We start from the raw sequence: 21,096 nt of genomic DNA, 5'->3' as shown, positions 1-21,096 counted from the left end.
AAACGTAGCTATATTTTTCTGCTTAGTCTTATCCATACCTGACATAATAATTTCATTTGTATCTTTGCTTATTATCTTCTCCCACTATAATGTACATGCTCTGAAAGCAAGAAATCAGTCTATTTTTCACTTCTCTACCCTCAGCACAGAAGACAGTGCTTAGCACTCAGGGGTCTATAACGTTTGTTAACCTAACAACCGAATCGATGAGTGTGCACCTGCAATCACAGCATGCACGGAGGCTTTGTCTATTGTTTATGAAGTTTAAAATCATCAAATGGATCATTTGTAGAAATTTATCATGGCCAGGTGTGGTGGCTCATGCCCGTAATCCCAGTACTTTGGGAGGCCAAAGTGGGAGGATCACGAGGTCAAGAGATCGAGATGATCCTGGCCAACATGGTGAAACCCCATCTCTACCAAAAATACAAAAATTAGCCGGGCGTGGTGGCGGGGGCCACCTGTAGTCTCAGCTACTCGGGAGGCTGAGGCAGAAGAATCGCTTGAACCTGGAAGGTGGAGGTTGCAGTGAGCTGAGATCGCGCCTCTGCACCCTAGTCTGGGCATATCAGTGAGACTCTGTCAGTGGGGTGGGGAAAGAAAAAAAAAAAAAAAAAAAAAACCCCTCAGAAAGAATCGTCCTTTCATTCAGACGCCTGCATAGCTCTCTCACTTTTCCCGCCATCTTGGTTACAACTAACCTGTATTTTTTTTTTTATTATACTTTAGGTTTTAGGGTACATGTGCACAATATGCAGGTTTGTTACATATGTATCCATGTGCCATGTTGTTTTGCTGCACCCATTAACTCGTCATTTAGCAATAGGTATATCTCCTAATGCTGTCCCACCCCCCTCTACCCACCCCACAACAGTCCCTGACTGTGATGTTCCCCTTCCTGTGTCCATATGAGTTCTCATTGTTCAATTCCCACCTATGAGTGAGAACATGCGCTGTTTGGTTTTTTGTCCTTGTGATGGTTTACTGAGAATGATGTTTTCCAGTTTCATCCATGTCCCTACAAAGGACATGAACTCATCACTTTTTATGGCTGCATAGTATTCCATGGTGTATATGTGCCACATTTTCTTAATCCAGTCTATCATTGTTAGACATTTGGGTTGGTTCCAAGTCTTTGCTATTGTGAATAGTGCCGCAATAAACATACGTGTGCATGTGTCTTTATAGCGGCATGATTTATAGTCCTTTGGGTATATACCCAGTAATGGGATGGCTGGGTGAAATGGTATTTCTAGTTCTAGATCCCTGAGGAATCGCCACACTGACTTCCACAATGGTTGAACCAGTTTACAGTCCCACCAACAGTGTAAAAGTGTTCCTATTTCTCCACATACTCTCCAGCACCTGTTGTTTCCTGACTTTTTAATGATGGCCATTCTAACTGGTGTGAGATGGTATCTCACTGTGGTTTTGATTTGCATTTCTCTGATGGCCAGTGATGATGAGCATTTTTTCATGTGTTTTTTGGCTGCATAAATGTCTTCTTTTGAGAAGTGTCTGTTCATGTCCTTTGCCCACTTTTTGATGGGGTTGTTTGTTTTTTTCTTGTAAATTTGTTTGAGTTCATTGTAGATTCTGGATATTAGCCCTTTGTCAGATGAGTAGGTTGCAAAAATTTTCTCCCATTCTGTAGGTTGCCTGTTCACTCTGATGGTAGTTTCTTTTGCTGTGCAGAAGCTCTTTAGTTTAATTAGATCCCATTTGTCAATTTTGGCTTTTGTTGCCATTGCTTTTGGTGTTTTAGACATGAAGTCCTTGCCCACGCCTATGTCCTGAATGGTATTGCCTAGGTTTTCTTGTAGGATTTTAATGGTTTTAGGTCTAACATTTAAGTCTTTAATCCATCTTGAATTAATTTTTGTATAAGGTGTAAGGAAGGGATCCAGTTTCAGCTTTCTACATATGGCTAGCCAGTTTTCCCAGCACCATTTATTAAATAGGGAATCCTTTCCCCATTTCTTGTTTTTGTCAGGTTTGTCAAAGATCAGATAGTTGTAGATATGCAGCATCATTTCTGAGGGCTCTGTTCTGTTCCATTGATCTATGTCTCTGTTGTGGTACCAGTACCATGCTGTTTTGGTTACTGTAGCCTTGTAGTATAGTTTGCAGTCAGGTAGGGTGATGCCTCCAGCTTTGTTCTTTCAGCTTAGGATTGACTTGGCGATTCGGGCTCTTTTTTGGTTCCATATGAACTTTAAAGTAGTTTTTTCCAATTCTGTGAAGAAAGTCATTGGTAGCTTGATGGGGATGGCATTGAATCTATAAATTACCTTGGGCAGTATGGACATTTTCACGATATTGATTCTTCCAACCCATGAGCATGGAATGTTCTTCCATTTGTTTGTATCCTCTTTTATTTCATTGAGCAGTGGTTTGTAGTTCTCCTTGAAGAGGTCCTTCACATCCCTTGTAAGTTGGATTCCTAGGTATTTTATTCTCTTGGAAGCAATTGTGAATGGGAGTTCACTCATGATTTAGCTCTCTGTTTGTCTGTGATTGGTGTACAAGAATGCTTGTGATTTTTGTACATTGATTTTGTATCCTGAGACTTTGCTGAAGTTGCTAATCAGCTTAAGGAGATTTTGGGCTGAGACAGTGGGGTTTTCTAGATATACAATCATGTCATCTGCAAACAGGGACAATTTGACTTCCTCTTTTCCTAATTGAATACCCTTTAATTCCTTCTCCTGCCTGATTGCTCGGGCCAGAACTTCCAGCACTATGTTGAATAGGAGTGGTGAGAGAGGGCATCCCTGTCTTGTGCCAGTTTTCAAAGGGAATGCTTCCAGTTTTTGCCCATTCAGTATGATATTGGCTGTGGGTTTGTCATAGATAGCTCTTATTATTTTGAGATACATCCCATCAATACCTAATTTATTGAGAGTTTTTAGCATGAAGGGTTGTTGAATTTTGTCAAAGGCCTTTTCTGCATCTATTGAGGTAATCATGTGGTTTTTGTCATTGGTTCTGTTTATATGCTGGATTACATTTATTGATTTGCATATATTGAACCAGCCTTGCATCCCAGGGATGAAGTCCACTTGATCGTGGTGTATAAGCTTTTTAATGTGCTGCTGGATTCGGTTTGCCAGTATTTTATTGAGGATTTTTGCATCAATGTTCATCAAGGATACTGGTCTGAAATTCTCTTTTTTGGTTATGTCTCTGCCAGGCTTTGGTATCAGGACGATCTTCATAAGTGAAGGAGAAATAAAATACTTTACAGACAAGCAAATGCTGAGTGATTTTGTCACCACCAGGCCTGCCCTAAAAGAGCTCCTGAAGGAAGCACTAAACATGGAAAGGAACAACCGGTACCAGCCCCTGCAAAAACATGCCAAATTATAAAGACCATCGAGGCTAGAAATAAACTGCATCAACTAACGAGCAAAATAACCAACTAACATCATAATGACAGGATCAGATTCACACATAACAATATTAACTTTAAATGTAAATGGGTTAAATGCTCCAATCAAAAGACACAGACTGGCAAACTGGATAAGGAGTCAGGACCCATCAGTGTGCTGTATTCAGAAAACCCATCTCACATGCAGAGACACACATAGACTCAAAATAAAGGGATGGAGGAAGATCTATCAAGCAAATGGAAAACAAAAAAAGGCAGGGGTTGCAATCCTAGTCTCTGATAAAATAGACTTTAAACCAACAAAGATCAAAAGAGACAAAGAAGGCCATTACATAATGGTAAAGGGATCAATTTAACAAGAAGAGCTAACTATCCTAAATATATATGCACCCAACACAGGAGCACCCAGATTCATAAAGCAAGTCCTGAGTGACCTACAAAGGGACCTAAACTCCCACACAATAATAATGGGAGATTTTAACACCCCACTGTCAACATTAGACAGATCAACGAGACAGAAAGTTAACAAGGATATCCAGGAATTGAACTTAGCTCTGCACAAAGTGGACCTAATAGACATCTACAGAACTCTCTACCCCAAATCAACAGAATATACATTTTTTTTCAGCACCACACCATACCTATTCCAAAATTGACCACACAGTTGGAAGTAAAGATCTCCTCAGCAAATGTAAAAGAACAGAAATTATAACAAACTGTCTCTCAGACCACAGTGCAATCAAACTAGAACTCAGGATTAAGAAACTCACTCAAACCCGCTCAACTACATGGAAACTGAACAACCTGCTCCTGAATGACTATTAGGTACATAATGAAATGAAGGCAGAAATAAAGATGTTCTTTGAAACCAACGAGAACAAAGACACAACAGACCAGAATCTCTGGGACACATTCAAAGCAGTGTGTAGAGGGAAATTTATAGCACTAAATGCCCACAAGAGAAAGCAGGAAAGATCCAAAATTGACACCCTAACATCACAATTAAAAGAACTAGAAAAGCAAGAGCAAACACATTCAAAAGCTAGCAGAAGGCTAGAAATGACTAAAATCAGAGCAGAACTGAAGGAAATAGAGACACAAAAAACCCTTCTAAAAAGTAATGAATCCAGGAGCTGGTTTTTTGAAAAGATCAACAAAATTGATAGACCACTAGCAAGACTAATAAAGAAGAAAAGAGAGAAGAATCAAATAGATGCAATAAAAAATGATAAAGGGGATATCACCACTGATCCCACAGAAATACGATCTACCATCAGAGAATACTACAAACACCTCTATGCAAATAAACTAGAAAATCTAGAAGAAATGGATAAATTCCTGGACAAATACACCCTCCCAAGACTAAACCAGGAAGAAGTTGAATCTCTGAATAGACCAATAACAGGTTCTGAAATTGTGGCAATAATCAATAGCTTACCAACCAAAAAGAGTCCAGGACCTGATGGATTCACAGCTGAATTCTACCAGAGGTACAAGGAGGAACTGGTACCATTCCTTCTGAAACTATTCCAATGGATAGAAGAAGAGGGAATCCTCCCTAACACATTTTATGAAGCCAGCATCATCCTGATACCTGTATTTCTTATAACACTGAAATTCCTAGGTTTCCTTCTGAACAGCCCCTGCTGCCTCTGAGGCTGAGACTGCCTCTGGGTTTCGGGGCTTGCTGGCCCCTAATTCCTGATTAAATGGAATCCCATCTGCTGCAAGTTTAATGGCAGGTTTGTAAGCTTGCTCAAAAAGGAGAAAAATGCGTTGCTGACCTGACTGTTAAATGTCCTTCTGCCGAAAAAGAATCTTTATCCGGATGCCAATTTCATGGCGACGCATTCTGTGGAAACCTCTCTTCCCTGAGAACATGTTCAGAGCTGCTGTGGGGAATTCAAATCCCACTGAGACAATCTCAGCAGCAGAACATGATCTCCTGCACCACACATGGCTGACCTGCCCATCGCTGCCCCCACTGCACCCACCTTCAGAGGACCTGACCATCGCCGCCCTCACTGCACCCACCTTCAGAGGACCTGACCATCGCTGCCCTCACTGCACCCACCTTCAGAGGACCTGACCATCGCTGCCCTCACTGCACCCACCTTCAGAGGACTTGACCATCGCTGCCCTCACTGCACCCACCTTCAGAGGACCTGACCATCGCTGCCCTCACTGCACCCACCTTCAGACGACCTGACCATCGCTGCCCTCACTGCACTCACCTTCAGACGACCTGATCATCACTGCCCAAAATCGAATGGGCACATTATGTCCAAAATTGAATGAATGTGTGGCCATAAGTCCCACCCTCACTTTTCGATTCTACACAGAGTAATCTCTCCCTATGAATGTCAGTTATTCTTATGATTATTCCCATAGCCAATGTTTCATTTCATGGATCGAGGTGGTAGTCAGTGCAGTACCGCCAGCTGCCAAGTGCAGAACGGCCGGCGTTTCAGCCCCGCCTGAGTGCGGTCAGCTAGTCCTGCTACAGGCTCGTTATATTCTTATACTCGGAGACTTGCGTGTCAGATACTTCAATGAATACCATGAACTTCTCCATCTATATGTAATTCTCCTCAATTTTTAACATACCTTAAAATCAGCATTCAAACCCCTGAATCATCGATATCTTTAGAGGATAACCTGATACCTCAACCAGAGAATTAGTGTCTCTCTTAAGGGCCAGAGGGATCAGCAGAGGTTAAAAGGGGCAGCCTCAGATCAGGGCATAAGAAGCATCCTTTGAAACAAGACACAGCTACAAAAATAAAACGGAAGTTTAGGTAATCGAGCAAAACACATATCTGCTGATTTTTATCATTTTCAGTAATTTGTTATCTTACAAATGGCTGTGATGCATACACAGGTCATTTTGGCTGTTTTTACCTGCTTGGTCTTTGAATATTTTTGATATGACGACAGGGACGTTGTGCTCAGAACCTCCCTGAAAGACAAAGCCATCAGAAAGAAACATGGTTATCAAGATTCACACCGGAAAGTTCTTCAAAAATAAAAAGCAGGAATAGAGAAAACCATTTCCATACCTTTATACTCAGGCCCAAGCCGCCAACTGGCTGTCTGCGAAGTGTAACAGTTCTGTGCTTTAAAAAATTTTAGAAAACAAACCAAGTTTAGGTTAAAATGCACTATCAGAAAGTGAATCCAAAACAAATTCTTCATTTAAACCCAAATACTTGTTAAATTATATTTCCAAAGCAACTTTGGTTAAAGATGACAGTAATGACACTATTTCAAATCTTTACTCTGTGGTACTGCACATATGAAAATGACGACAGTGATAAAGAATAGGCCCCATTCCAGGCATTGTCTGAAATCCAGGAAGAATCCCCACAGAACTGTCATCCCATCTGCATTCTGCTTGTGAGGAACAGAGCTCCGTGAAGAAACGAGGGGCCCACCTTCTCCAAGGTGGTGAAAGGGAAGTGGGGCAGAGCATTCAGTCCTGTTTTAGAACACTGCTCTCTTCCCACCAACCCCAGGACGGGCTCCCTCTTCACTGTGCAGCTCTGCTGAAGTCAGCCGTGTTTGGGACAATCTTCAACCAATATTAATTCATGAATGATCAATTTTTTCACATCCTCTGACCACAGGTGCCTGGGATATTTAAAGGTAGGTTGTGATAAAAAGCTAAAAGCACAACAGGCCCTTAACTGGCAAGTGAAATGGTAAAAAATCTCCAAATCTCTTGCGCATTAAGCCATGCATCTATGTTTTGCTGTGGTCTAATCTGATGAATGCGACTGTTGCCAACTTCAGGTAGACACGGGTGACTGGCGCCGCTCTGAGGGGGCACAGAGAGGCAGCCTGGGGTAGATGGACAGTGGCCAAAGGGTGCTTTTACCTCAAAAAGACACTACAGGAAAAACAGAAGTGACAGACATTCTTTGAGTTCTAAGTGGAAACATGAGCACATTCAGGCTGAATGGCTCTGAAAGGAATCTGTTGTGCAAAGCAAGGACGAAGAAGTAAAACAGTGGCAGAGCCCACGCCGAAGGGGGGACCTGGGAGCTCCCGCCCCAGCCAGCGGTGCAGGTGCAGGTGCAGGTGCAGGTGCAGGAAGGCTGCTGTGAGGGCTTCCCAGCCTGAGACACCCCAGGAATGTCCTTTCTAGGGGGAAATACTTTATAAACTCAAAGGAAAGAAACCAAAAATTAGAGCAAATATACCTGCGTTAAAGTGTGTATATGGGGACACAGCAAATAACACTTTAATTGGAAATTTTACTATTTTGATCTTTTATGGACATATAATATTTTTAACTGACAAAAATAATTTTATACATAGAAAAAGAGCCGTATTTCAGGGACTTTGCTACAGAGTGATCGTTTTGGCTTTTTCTTGGTCTTCGGCTGTATTCCAGATACTGTGAACAGCAAAGTCAGAGCCACTCCTGGGAGGTCCATACCACGGTCTCTCATCACACCCACATTCTCAGTATTTACCTGAAACGCCACAGATGCTTCCCGGCCACACTGCACCAATGGACAGAGTAACAGGCTCTTAACCTGCTCATCAAAGCATTACTGACAACAGCCAAGATATGGACACAACTCAAGTGTCCACCAGCAGATGCGAGAATAAAGAAAATGCAGCAGATACACCGAATGGAACATCCTCCAGTCATAATGAACTCCTGCCATCTGTGGCAACACGGATGAGCCTGGAGGACGTTGTGCCGAGTGGAATAAGCCAGGCGCAGAAAGACAAATACCACACGGTCTCTCCTGCACGTGGAATCTAAGGACGTTGAATACAGAAGCAGAGGGTAGAACTGTGGTTACCAGGGGGTTCGGGGTAGGGGGGCGGAGGTGCAGGCCAAAGGGTGCAACATTTCAGCTGTAAGGTGAACAAGTTCTGCGGCTCTAATGGAAAGCATGGTGACTATGGTTAATAATACCATATTTCCTTAAAGTTTGCTAAGAGAATAAACCTTACGTGTCCTCACCACAATAAACAAAGGTAACTGTAAGAGGTGTATGTATTAGCTTGTTTCTAGTGTGCATTTCGCAATGTATATGCATATGAGAACATACCCTGTACACCTTAAGCATGTATAATTTTTATTAGTTATAGCTCAATAAAGCTGAATAAATAAATCCCATTGTGTGGACAGAGGGTTTCCAAGGATATTCTCTACAGAGGAGGGAGAGGGAGTTACTCCTGCATGTGGGAAGCACACCGTTTTCCTCCTCAACACGTGGACAGTTGACTTTGCAGGCCAGAATGCATCTCACAATGAGCGTGAACTGCAGAAACGAGGGGGGGTTCATTCCCTTCCTCAGCAGACACTAAATTCTGTAGTGTTCATGGCCAAGTGAGGGAGTGGGGAGAAAGGCATCCATCCACCTACTAGCTGCTCCTCTGTGTGACACAGCAAACAGCCTTATGCTTCTAAGAACTTTTCTGTGCTATGGAAGACGAGAAAATTGAATTATCTACATCATAGTAACTGGAGGCCTCTCTGTATGGAATTTCTGAAAATGCTCAATAACATTTTAAAATTGCAGCTGTCAGTGTATTTGAAACTCATGCAAGCAAGTACAAGATGAGAGAAAATATATTTTGAGAAGAAACAAGTTAGTTTCTGCCTCGATAGACTGCCAAAGAATGACATTTTAAAACTGTCATTTGACTCACTTATACATGTCAGGAAGATATCCTGAAACATCCTAAAATATCCTTGATATTTCAAAGAAAATATCAAGAAACTGATCACCTGTGGTAAAATCTGGACTAATACTTAACAAGATAGGTAAGACAAAAATTACACCATTAACAACCAACATAAATATTTGTTTACTAGAACGCGAAGGGCTTGTTCTCTATGATTTTAGCTAAGCCAGAATAATATTTATGTCATATCTGCTTTGTGCAGTCCCTTGAAATGTTCCTTTCTGTGTACATTTGAACCAGCCATTTAGATATTTAGGTCTCTAAATCTCTCTAAAATCAAGTTTCTGCATCTGGAAAGTGAGAGCTGTACTGTGAGCCCTAATAGGAAGTGCTGGGAATGGGATCGTGTCCCCCTAAAATCCATGTTGAAGTCCTGACCCCCAGTGTGACTGCATTGGAGGTAGGGCCTGTAGGAGGTAACTAAGGTCAGATGAGGTCATTCAGGCGGGACCGATCTGACAGGGTTGGTGTCCTTAAAGGAACAGGAAAAGACGGCACATACAGCGTTCTCTCTCTCTCTCTCTCTCTCTCTCTTTTTCTTCTCTCTCTCTTGCTCTTTCTCTCCCCACCCCCACCTCGCTGTCTCTACCATGTGAGGACGCACATATAAGGCCTTTGCCTGCAGTCCAGGAAGCCAGCCCTTGCCAGTAACTCTACCATAAGAGGACACAACTGTAAGGCCTTCATCTGCAAACCAGGAAGCCAGCCCTTGCCAGTAACTCTACCATATGAGGACACAACTGTAAGGCCTTCATCTGCAAACCAGGAAGGCAGCCCTTCGCCAGTAACCAAACCCACAGCACCTTGGAGTTGGACTTCCACCTCCCAGAACGGTGAGAAGGGAGTCCCTGCTGCCTAAGCCAGCCCACCTGTGGTTCCTTATTACGGTGGAGCCCAAGCTGCCTCAACAGGAGTCAAGGAAGATCACTGTGCAAAGCACCTTACAGACCATCAGGTTTAACAAAAATACCAAGGTGGTTAGTTTGATCCACGAAAAATTGTTATTTTAAAACCACCTCATTCAAACACCAAGGACTTCAGTGTGTCAAAGTTGAGAGAAAAGGTTCAGCCAATATGTGCTTTCACACTTTTATAAATGAACAGTATATAATTATGAAGGTTCTAACATTTTAACATTAGCATATCTAGGAACTTTAATTTTCAAACCAAGGTTTATAAAACTTACTGGGTGACAAAAAGTAAATGGGAAAACTTCTGCAGCTTCTAACTGGAACTTTTCACACAGCAGCCTGGCTGAAGTTGTCCTGCCTCCCACGTCCTAATTATTGTACGACCCCAGAGTCAATCCACAGCTTATCACTGTGAGGTTCGGGGTACATTTCCATAGTGCTCTGTCAGCTGATATCTACACAAACCAATGTCATCAAAAGGCATTTCTAATGCAACGAAAACAGTCTCTCATTCCCCTCCCAATACATACCCCTTAAAGTCAAGGACCCACAAGCAGGTGCGGATCGTGAGCTGCCCTGAGGCTCATTATGAATCCAATTTATGGCCTGACTCCCCTATTCCACGTGTTCCCCCATAATCACGGCCTCCTCACGTACCATACTCGGGGGCTCCAGGAACTCACCAAAGGAACAAATTCACAATACAATCGAATGTATCATAAAACCTCTACAGAACTGAGGTTGGAATCTAAGGTAATTGTTCAATAAATTATTTTCAAATTCAATCTTGCTTTTCTTTTCACAACATATCAGATAAAATCTTTCATAAAATATTATTCTGCATTTTATCATTTAATCCCAAACTATGTTATGACATTTAATTAATGTTCACAGCTTGGTAGCAGCATCATTATATTAATAATAGGACATAGCTATCTCTACATTATCTTCTGACCACATATTTTAAGAAGGAGCTATTTTCTATGACACAGATAACTTATCAATTATACATTTCTCATCAACAAAAAAGTGGTTTGGGGGTATATAAGATCAGATTTCTTATTCTGGTCTTCTAAAACATTGTTCTTCAAGTTATTACTGAATTACATGTATGAATGGGCCTCACAATTCCACTTCAGATATTTAAACTGTGGACTTAACACTAAATTTAAATTTGTTATGGCTGCAAACTCATGTTCAGATTTTAATACTGCAATTTCCAGAAAGATTTCAATCAGTTCTACAGGTAAAACACTGCTCCTGTGCCGTGGCCACCAGCCAGGGCCCTGCCCCCAGGTTTGATCAGCTCAAAACCATTCTTGTGGTGAGGACAGGATGACCTGGGGTGTTAATCCCCCTGCTCTCTCCCCAGGTCCTCGGTGATCCCCTTCCCTTCCCTGGAGGTCTTACTCCTCATACAGGCCTGGCCTCACTCCTGTAAGAAGAGAATGGAGATGTGGGAAACGCTAGGGACCTAAAAATAAGGGTTTTTTTCTCTCTATAATTGAAGGGCTTGAAAGTTAAATTTTAAAAATTAGAAATTTATAGAAAAACAATTCTGAAGTATTCTATTTCACACCCACACATGAAAGATACTTTCAAAAATACTCATAGAGTTTTATTTCAGAAAACAACGTGCTAACAGATTTCGTCCTGGGGCTATGTGAGGGGCTGTTGAGTCAGGAGGCATTGCTTCTTCCACAGAGTTGGACGTTCCCTTTGCTTTAGCAAACACTCTATAAGGCATTTTTCAGAATGGGGCATTGAATCTCTCCCCACTTTTTAAAAATAATTCACTCAAATAAAATTTCCTAAATAGGCTGAGGGAGCCTGGATTTGCCATCTGAAGTAAGTAAACTATTTCTCAGTGTCTGGATGCAATGATTTCAAACTAAGAAGAGTTACTTGAAAACTCTTGTGCATATTTGCTTAATTTGGATGTTAAATCCTTATTAGAAGGATTTCAATATCCTGGGATTAGAGTTTTGAAAAGTGTATGATAACTCCTAAATTTTAAAAATTCAATGATTCCATAGTATTCCACCTTCTTTAGGAGTTGGATCTGGCTTCTCACACCCAAAGCCCTGATTTATGAGTTTCTTCAGGTCTAAGCACAGGCCAGGAATGACAAAAGCTGTCCTTGGCGGGCATCATGGGGGAGCAGCCCCGTAGCCCCGACCTGATGCGGGGACAGTGCACTGGGGTCTCTGGGAGCTGCAGTCAGGAACCAGGCCCCCAGCCGCCACGACTTTATGATGTTTGCATCCTGGCATCGGAGTCTCTGGTCCATCCGGAGCCGCTGCCTGGATCCCTGATGGGGTACAGGAGGAACCTGAAGATGCTCTTCTCCTCTGAATTAGCTTCCAGGGCTTTTCCAACCTAAGCTCTCGTCCCCCAGCTCCTGTGCTGATGGGCCTGGCCCTCCAGGGGAGCTATCCCAAGTGATCCAGGGACCTGGGGCTGGCAGATTTCCTGGTCAGCCTGGCCTGCACTATCAGGGCAGGTGATGAGGAGCAGGGGTGTCTGTCCATGTCAGCTGCCTCTCACCCACCAGCTCCACACCTGGCAGCACTGCTCCTGCCAGTCAGCTGGGCACCCACCAAGATTAGTCACGGATGCGAATGGGCCTATCATCGCCCTTCGACTTCGCTCTTCACAACCGTAACACAGAGCAGACACGAGCAGGGCAGGAGATGGGCCCCAGCCCCAGAACGTCAGGCAACCATCAGGTGGTGGTTAGGTGGTTGTTACACTTTCTCTCTAAAATGATCCTTGGGCACAGCCAGTACCAGGAAAAGGCAGTCTCCTGGTAGACAGAAAACACCTGAGGCTGGAGATAAGCAGGTTCCCGATAAGATCTCAGGAGCTGGGCGAGTGGCCTCAAGCATGTGCACTTCAAGACAAAAGGGTGGTATTTAACTGGTCTATGACTTTCCTCTGGGTAGACTCAACTGGTGAGGGAAAAACGCCTCAAGTGAACAAGTGCACAGCCCCAAGAAACACATGGTGCGTGCAGACCCTCCCAAATGCTGGCTGGCCCTGCACATGCAGACAGCCCGTCCCGAAGGAAGGGGGGCTGCAAACCTTGGAACCATGTCAATGGAGAAAACCCCAAGTCAAGGGCTGGATGGGGTTCTTGATCTCTCAGGTCACCCACCGGCCTTCTTACAAGTGTCCTTCACTTCCTTTCATTCCTGCTCTAAAACTTTTTAATAAACTTTCACTCCTCCTCTAAAACTGGCCTCACTCTCTGCCTCTGACTTACACCTCTTTCTGCCCCTCAACCCAATTCTTTCCTCCAAGGAAGCAAGAATCAAGTTTGCTGCTTGATTACCACAGCTGGTAACAAGAACTCACCACATATGAGCCCCAAATTAACTTCTAGAGATGTACACATCATTGCAAAGTTAAGCTTATTAAAATAAGTATGTTGGTAATATTGAAAATATAAATTTTTCTTGTGGGGACTTACATCCAACTAAGAATGTGCAGAAAACTTATCAACTTTGGACAGTTCATCTAACAACTCACAGTCCTTAAAGGATGGACTAAGTAGATCTACACGGAGCAGGTTTTATCTTCACGCATTGTAGATCCATTTGAAAAGCATAACATTAGCAAAATGAGCACCTAATGGCATTCCATTTATCTACAACTGAAAAACACACAAAAAATATGCTGTCTGTGGAAAAATGCGTATGAAGGAAGAATTTAAAAATGTAAATGGAACAGTCGGTAGGAGCATCAGAACCGAAAGGCCGGTGAGGAGGCAGTCAGGCTCCAGATGTGAAGGCATACTTCACTCTTTAATAACGTAGACAGAGCCAAAGCAGTCTAGTGCTATGTTGGCATATAATAAATATTAATAATAATTGCACAGGGTTCTGTTTGCTCACTTCAATTTTTTTAGGTTTGAAAAATTAAATACTTAAAAAAATAAAAATGTTTGGCAGATTATGCAACTGTCTTTGCTGTTAGATTTTAGTTATTGAAATTTCTATTTGAGTGACGCACTATTTGATATCTTTATAAAGTGTGCTGCTGTGTGCACACACCCTCGTACACAAACATATGTAAACTATGATTATTATTATTTTGAGATGGAGTTTTGCTGTGTCGCCCAGGCTGGAGTGCAATGGCACAATCTCGGCTCACGGCAACATCTACCTCTTGGGTTCAAGCGATTCTTCTGCCTCAGCCTCCTGAGTAGCTGGGATTACAGGGACCTGCCACTGCACCTGACTAATTTTTGTATTTTTAGTAGAGACAGGGTTTCACCATGTTGGTCAGGCTAGTCTCAAACTCCTGACCTCATGATCCTCCTGCCTCGGCCTCCCAAAGTGTAAACTATTATTTTAAACTAAACCTTGGTGTAAACTTTTATAACGAATACAGCCAAACTGTTCATTATTTTAAGGTTTTCATATTCTTTAAACCAGAACTTTCCTTATTAAAGTGAACTCTATTCTGGGTACCATTAAATAACATTTTAATGAGCTAACTCAATAGTGTTGAAAACTAAGGCGAAGGTGAATTTTGTAAGAGTCGGCCACTATCCAAGTGATGATAAATTCTAGATGTTTTGCTGATGACTGCATTTTGTTAATTGTTTCAGAAGCCTTTTCAGTGAGACTGTCCACTTTTCTCCTGAAGGTATGAATCTCAAAGCCCTGGTTCATCCTTGCAGCCTTCAGCCGCATACCTGTGAAATTTCACAAATTACTTGCTTCCAAATTTACCTGCTTTTTTCCCAGCACTTTGTGTCTTACAGTTTATGTTCCAGTCACACTGCCTCGCCATGCCATTCTCCGCTGTGGAGACAAATCTTTTGGAAATAAATTCATCCAAGAAAAAGGACAGTGGCCATTTTAAACACAAGAGAAATCAATTTCAAATAAGAATGGATGCCTTGCAGAAGTGTAGTTAGTGATTTTCGTAAGAAGGATATCCTCTCACTTAAAGCCAGCCAGGCAATCAGCAAGACATCTGGTATACCCTGGGGTAGAACATAACGAGGGAAGAATTCATATTACAGTTTGACTATGGACACACTCTAATGAGCTTATATGATTCTTCCACCAGTGGGCGAGTCACTGACAAATGAAAGCTCCGAATGCAGCTGTTTTGCTTCCTGTTTTCTAGTTTCTAGGACAGTAGCCATTCTTCTTATGCAGTATTCCATTTGTAAACAGGCATGTTTGCCCTACACTGATGAGCTCTGTGGAGCACAGGTCGAGGGGTCCATCAGACCTTTCCCTAATGGACTAACGAGAGCTCACATGCCCTGAGCAGGACCAGGGGTGCCGGGGGAGTGGGACCCAACCAAGAGAGACAGGTGTGGTGATACACACAGGCATCAGAGCGGACTCAGTGCATGAAGAAGCACACAGAAACTGGTTTTCAGAAACTGGAAGGAAACAGATTTTGTGTTGGGATCTGAGAAAAATGGAAGAGTTAACAAACTAATAAATGTTTGTCAATAAAGTTACCAACAGAAAAATACATAATGCTGATAAAGTGTCTGATTAGCTTAAAAGGGTTGCTACTAAATTACTTGTATTTTGGCTGAATTATAAAATATTGTAAGAGAAATTCGTCATTTTTCTAAATTTAAGGACATAAAATAATAAAGATTAAGGTTAGAATTTTAAAAAAGTAAAGCAGAAGCGACGTCTACTCCTGATTTTGGACCCAAAGAATAAGAAGCAGCTTGGGTGTGAAATATAGATGTAAATTTAGATAAAGTAGTCATGAGATGTTGACTTTATGACAAACAAGTGTAGAATTTTGTATATCGTGCATAGAATTTATCATAAACTCCTACATGTTTGCAAGTGTCATGCTCCATTCAACAATCTGAGAGACTTTAACTTCTTCAATTCAAATTCAAATCACAGATCTTGGGTTTCCTTCATGTTGGTTGCTATAGAAGCAATATACCTACATTCTAAAAATGATTTTCACAAGCTCAGTGGACCACTGTAATTGCCTGCCTTTTGAAGGCTCAAAGGCTTGAGACTGACTCGATTAGTACATTACTATGTTATTTAATGGTCTTAATTTGCATATTCTAAAATACGTCTTTTTATTTACTTATATGCTCAATCATTCAAAAATGGCTTTAGTCTCATTTGCACAACTGTAAAGATACACATAGGAAACAGAAAACACCGTGGTCTTTGATGTTAAGCTACATATAGTCTAACAGAGTGGCAAGGTCAATATCATATACTGCAGCATCAGCAGAGTGTGGGCAGTGGCCTAACCTGCATTTACCCAGGAACAGTCAGAGGTTAGGTCAGGGCTAGCGCATGATGTACTTTGAATTCTAATAGTTAAGTCTACAGATTTACATTACCCTGACAAAGCCTTCCTATAGGACAGACAGAACAGCAATGCTACACGAACTCTTCCGGGAAGAGGAAAGAAGAAAGTCCTCCAAAGTCTTCATGAGGCCAGCACAGCCATGACCACAAGAGCAGGTGTGCACAAGAGCAGGTGCACATCACCAGAAGGAAGTGCTGCTGTCTTTTTATTTACCCCTCTTGCTATCTGTCGGCCATCTAAACCTGAGGGCTGCCATCTGCCAGCACTTACGTAGACTTGTCATCCCTGCCTCCTTAACCTCTGTCTCCTGCCACCCTCCTTCTGCTCCTTAGCACCCCGGGCTGCCCTCCCGGCCCATTTCCCTCCATGTTTCCCAGCTCTTTGTGCTCAATTCTGTGTGATTTCTTCAGCTCTGTTTATACTTCATGCTTCTCGTTGGTACCTAACATGTTATTTAAATTGTTCATGGAGGTTCATTTCAGGTATTGTTTTTAATTTCTAGATATTGTCTTGGTGTGTTTTCACATCTGCTGGATCACTTTTTATAGCCCTTTGTTCCTTTTTCATATTTATATATCCTATTTTATGTTTTGAAACATAATAAATCCAAGTACTTTATATTGTAATCAGATCATTTTTAACCTGAATTGTCAGTGAGTCCATTTCTGCATTAACAAATAATTTTAGGGTCTCCACAGGGTCCTGTGACCTTACACTTGGCAATGGCCTGAGGCCTTACTTAGAGTAGATTGTGCTGGAGAGAATGTGCATTTTGCTTCTACTTTGTACCTGGGGAACCTCCAAATCTGAAACATTAAATTTCATTTCCCACTGGAGGTTTCTATGCCATAAATCTCAGCACCAAACCCCCATGGGGGCAGATGGGTGGTTGGGATCCTTCAGGATTTGTGTCTTTGTCTCTCTTCCAGGTGAGTGTTCTGACTGTGCCTTTTCTAAGGGACAGATTGTTTTTCAAGTTCACTCACAGAAGATGTGACTTTTTGGGCTTTCTGCTTCCATGCAGGAGAGAGAGAGAGACAGAGAGAGAGAGCGAGAGAGCGAGCCCGTGCCCTCCTCTCTGGCTCAGCCCCTGGGCTGTCCCCTGATGCACAGGTTAAACCGCCTCACACCAGTTTCCGTGATTGAAGCCCTCTCTAAACTCACACTATTTTAATAGTCACCCCACACTGTTTGTGTTGGTGCTGCCTGTGGTTGTCTGTTTCTTGTGTGGTCTTTACTAATTTATCAGAGAGCATCCCTTAGATTATAAATTAGTGGAGTTGTGCCCATTGCTGTCTTAACTCTGCGGGTAACTTTGTAATATTAGACGCATATCTTCTTCTTCCTGAATCTTAATTTCCTAAATAGTAAAATGAAGATGTGAAATTTTCTAAAATACTTTCCAACTGCAAATCTACCGTGACCTAACATAACAAGTGTAATATACAGCATCTTACCACATTAATTCAAAGTACCAACATGGACTTATAAATTAAAAGAACATCTACTGCACAATGACAATTATATAAAAAAAAGCAATCTAAATGGAAATTCTGAAAGGTAAGAGGAAGCCGGCTCTCCCCTCCTGAAAGCCCACACTGTCTCTGGGAGACAGAATCCCGAGATCCTTGACATCCACACTTCATGTCCCTATAAAGGAATAGGAAGTAAAATAATACATCAATTCAGATTCTGCACTGCAGGACACATGGACAGAATTTAGAGACCTGTTGGCTTTGTTAAAGGTAAAGCTACTTTTGCTCTTTTTGTTTTATGGTCGTCTATCATTAACGGATAATGAGGTTCTATTTTCAGCAGGTTCAAGAAAACAAAACACACACCTACCCGTGAATGTTGTCTTCTCCAATGTGCAGGTGAGAATACAAACGTAACCAGAGGTTTGGAGTCAATAATTCACCTAAAATTGTATGCATAAGTCTATATGTATGTGCATAGGCCCATTTTTCTTAAGGAGTCTTTCATTTTCACCAAAAACCTAACTTTTGGTAGATAACCTGATGCTATAGACTTTCAAAATGTAATTTATTTTTTTTTCTAGCCAATACAGTATAAAAACGTTTAGTGTTTTTACTTTGAGATTTTCTATAGTTAAAAATCTCTATTAAGCAGGGTAAGTTTAAAATGATTACAAAACCTTGATTTTTTTCTTTGCTCAAGCCCACTCTTATTAGGTATTTAGAACAAGTGGAGGAAAGAAAATAATAATTAGTGATTACACGACATAAAAGCAGACAAGAGATTTATCTACATTTCGGGGAAAAAAAGCCTCAGGGTTGTGGGAATCTCCTATGAGCCCATGAAGACCAACAGTGGCCTCTTGAACGCAGAGGCCGTGGTTGGAATGTCTGTGTCTCCTCCAAGCTCATGTGGAAGCTTACTACCCAGGGCAGTGGTGCCGGGGTGTGGGCTGTGGGAGGTGCCGGGGTGTGGGCTGTGGGAGGTGACTGAGCCATGGGGGCTGTGAGCTCATGAATGGGGTCAGGTGCCCTCACGCGAAAGCTTGGCAGAGAGATCTCACCCCTTCCTCCTCCTGCCATGCAAGGACACAGTGATCGTCCATCTCTGGAGGATGCAGCATTCAAGGCGCTGTCTGGAAAGAGAGCAGACCCTCACCAGACCACCCAGCCTGCGGGCACCTTGATCCTGTGCTCTGAGCCTCCAGAACTGTGAGCAATGCATTTCTGTTCTTTGTAAATTACCCAGCTCAGGTATTTTGTTACAGCAACTCAAACAGACCAAGACAGATGCAGTCCTGGAGCCAGAACGAAGAGGGCAGGTGGTGGGATGTGGTACTGGGGCTGGGGTTCCAGGGAAGAGCAACCGAAAGGGGAACCCTACCCCCATCCCAGAGCCTTCACCTCGTTGAGCCACAGGGGACATGTCGGGGAGCAGGAGGGCGGACCGGGTGCCAGCTACAGAAGGAGGGGCTCCAAACTGAAGGTGTGAGCCAGGATGCTCACAGGAGCCACTTGTACACAATACACATCTACAGCAGAACGGTTTACGGTGGGATCTTTGTGGACCTTCTCGGGAAACCCGTCATACTTTGCTAACATCTGCACCTCTTTCAGAAACACCGATCACAGGATTGCGAGTAAGGGGGCAAATGCCCCCTTCATTTTATTTCCAAGGTAAAGGCAGGAGGACTCAGAAAACCAAATAAACACAGGGTCTCCTAAGCCTGTGACCTCAGAAAGGGCCAACCTAGAACGTAAGAATGGAAATGGTTTTTGGAATATTTTCAAAAACACACTGAAAACATTCCACATCTCACATGGTGGCATTTGGGGCTATTTCTTTTTCATTTTTTCCTTTTTTTTTTTTTTTTTTTTTGAGATGGAGTCTCGCTCTATTGCCCAGGCTGGAGTGCAGTGGTGCGATCTCGGCTCACTGAAACCTCCGCCTCCCGGGTTCAAGCGATTCTCCTGCCTCAAGCGATTCTCCTGCCTCAGACTTCCAAGTAGCTGGGATTACAGGCACATGCCAGGATTGGGTCTATTTTTTACGTAAAGATTTACATGGAAAATATATTGGCAAATAAGAAAGTCAGGGAGAGAATAAATAATACGACCTTAAAAATTGTATTTTATTTTGTGACACAGTCAAAGCCAGTAGTTGGGGATATTTAAATAACGAGTAGCAGCTTTTGCTCAGCAATCATTCTTGGACCACACTTTTCAAAGACCGTTCATGGGGCTCGTCCAAAACACTCCAAGACCTCCCTTAAGTGGCGGCACTTACATTCCTGCCCTGGTGGCTTCCGCCCACACAGACGACATCTTGTTTCTGAATTGTCAGCACCTCTTTGGTCAGCTTCAGCCGGATGTCATAGGCATTTTCAGACTCTTCATCGTACAACAGAGCAATAGCGGTTTTTGTCTGTAGGGACAAAGTGGAAACACAAAAAAATGGTGTGAGGGCAGGAGCCAGGGGTAGGGACAGGTGACGCACGCCTCCTGCTCAAGACAATCCTAAAATGCACATGTAGTGCTCGCGTGTGCACAGATCTGTGCTCGACCAATAAGGATTTGATTCATTTATGCAAAAAAATAATAAAATGTTGAATAATTGTTCCTGAGCAGTTTTTGTAGGATTTACATAAGGCATGTTTTTAAAAGAAAATTAGGCAGGCATTTTTTTTTAACTTGTAAAGTTTTATAGTATTTTATTTTAATAATTTTTCCCACTTCCAAAAAAATATATGTAGTTTTAGTTTAACTAAAGTTATTTGAATTAAAATGATAGTTTTTAAGATTCATAAAATATCTGTATGAAGGTTTGCTGGCCTGGAGGAGGAGAGGAACACACTGGAAACAACCACAGCCGCGGAGGAAGCGGCCTTCTCGGAAGAGAGCGGGCGGGCGTGGCCCAATCTCCCGCAGGGGCTGCTGCTGTGTCCCGGGAGCTGGGGAACGGGCCAGGCCTGGTGTTCCTGGACAGCAAGCAACAAAATGTAAAATTCCTAGGAAGTATTGATCAGGAGGGAAGTTTAATTAGTCAAAGATAAGTCTATCAGCTTTGTCAGCAGATGAAGGAAGCGGAGTTCAGAAAGACGCCTTTGGGTCATCAGAAGTGTTGCCTCCTCCTCGGGGAGAGTCAGGGAAAGCCGCCCTGGGGGCTCCAGAGCAGGCCGCTGGCCAGGCACAGGGCTTGGGCGTCCCACAGGACAGCAATTATGCCCGGCCGCATGCCCAGTGCCTTGTGGGGACCCAGCCTCCGGAGTGCAGGAGCGGGGGC

The 21,096-nt window shown here is 42.7% G+C and overlaps 1 protein-coding gene across 7 annotated transcripts in view; it reads right to left on the bottom strand.

Annotated features, from left to right (window-relative positions):
* SNTG2 (syntrophin gamma 2) overlaps positions 1 to 21,096 on the bottom strand; it is a 383,441-nt gene that overhangs the window by 228,755 nt on the left and 133,590 nt on the right. For 5 of the 7 annotated variants that reach the window (XM_032172122.2, XM_032172124.2, XM_058426468.1 and 2 more), the window contains exons 2-4: positions 20,101 to 20,238; positions 6,451 to 6,507; positions 6,293 to 6,350 (exon numbers count right to left, since the gene is read on the bottom strand). In XM_032172122.2, coding sequence (XP_032028013.1) covers positions 6,293 to 6,350; positions 6,451 to 6,507; positions 20,101 to 20,238 — 253 coding nt within the window. The remainder of the gene's footprint in view (positions 1 to 6,292; positions 6,351 to 6,450; positions 6,508 to 20,100; positions 20,239 to 21,096) is intronic. The other 2 variants (XM_058426469.1, XM_058426470.1) reach the window with 1 other exon arrangement.

This window comes from Hylobates moloch, unplaced genomic scaffold, assembly GCF_009828535.3.
Source record: "Hylobates moloch isolate HMO894 unplaced genomic scaffold, HMol_V3 SCAFFOLD_13, whole genome shotgun sequence".
Taxonomy (NCBI): domain Eukaryota; kingdom Metazoa; phylum Chordata; class Mammalia; order Primates; family Hylobatidae; genus Hylobates; species Hylobates moloch.
This window is presented reverse-complemented; position numbering and strand designations above follow the sequence as displayed.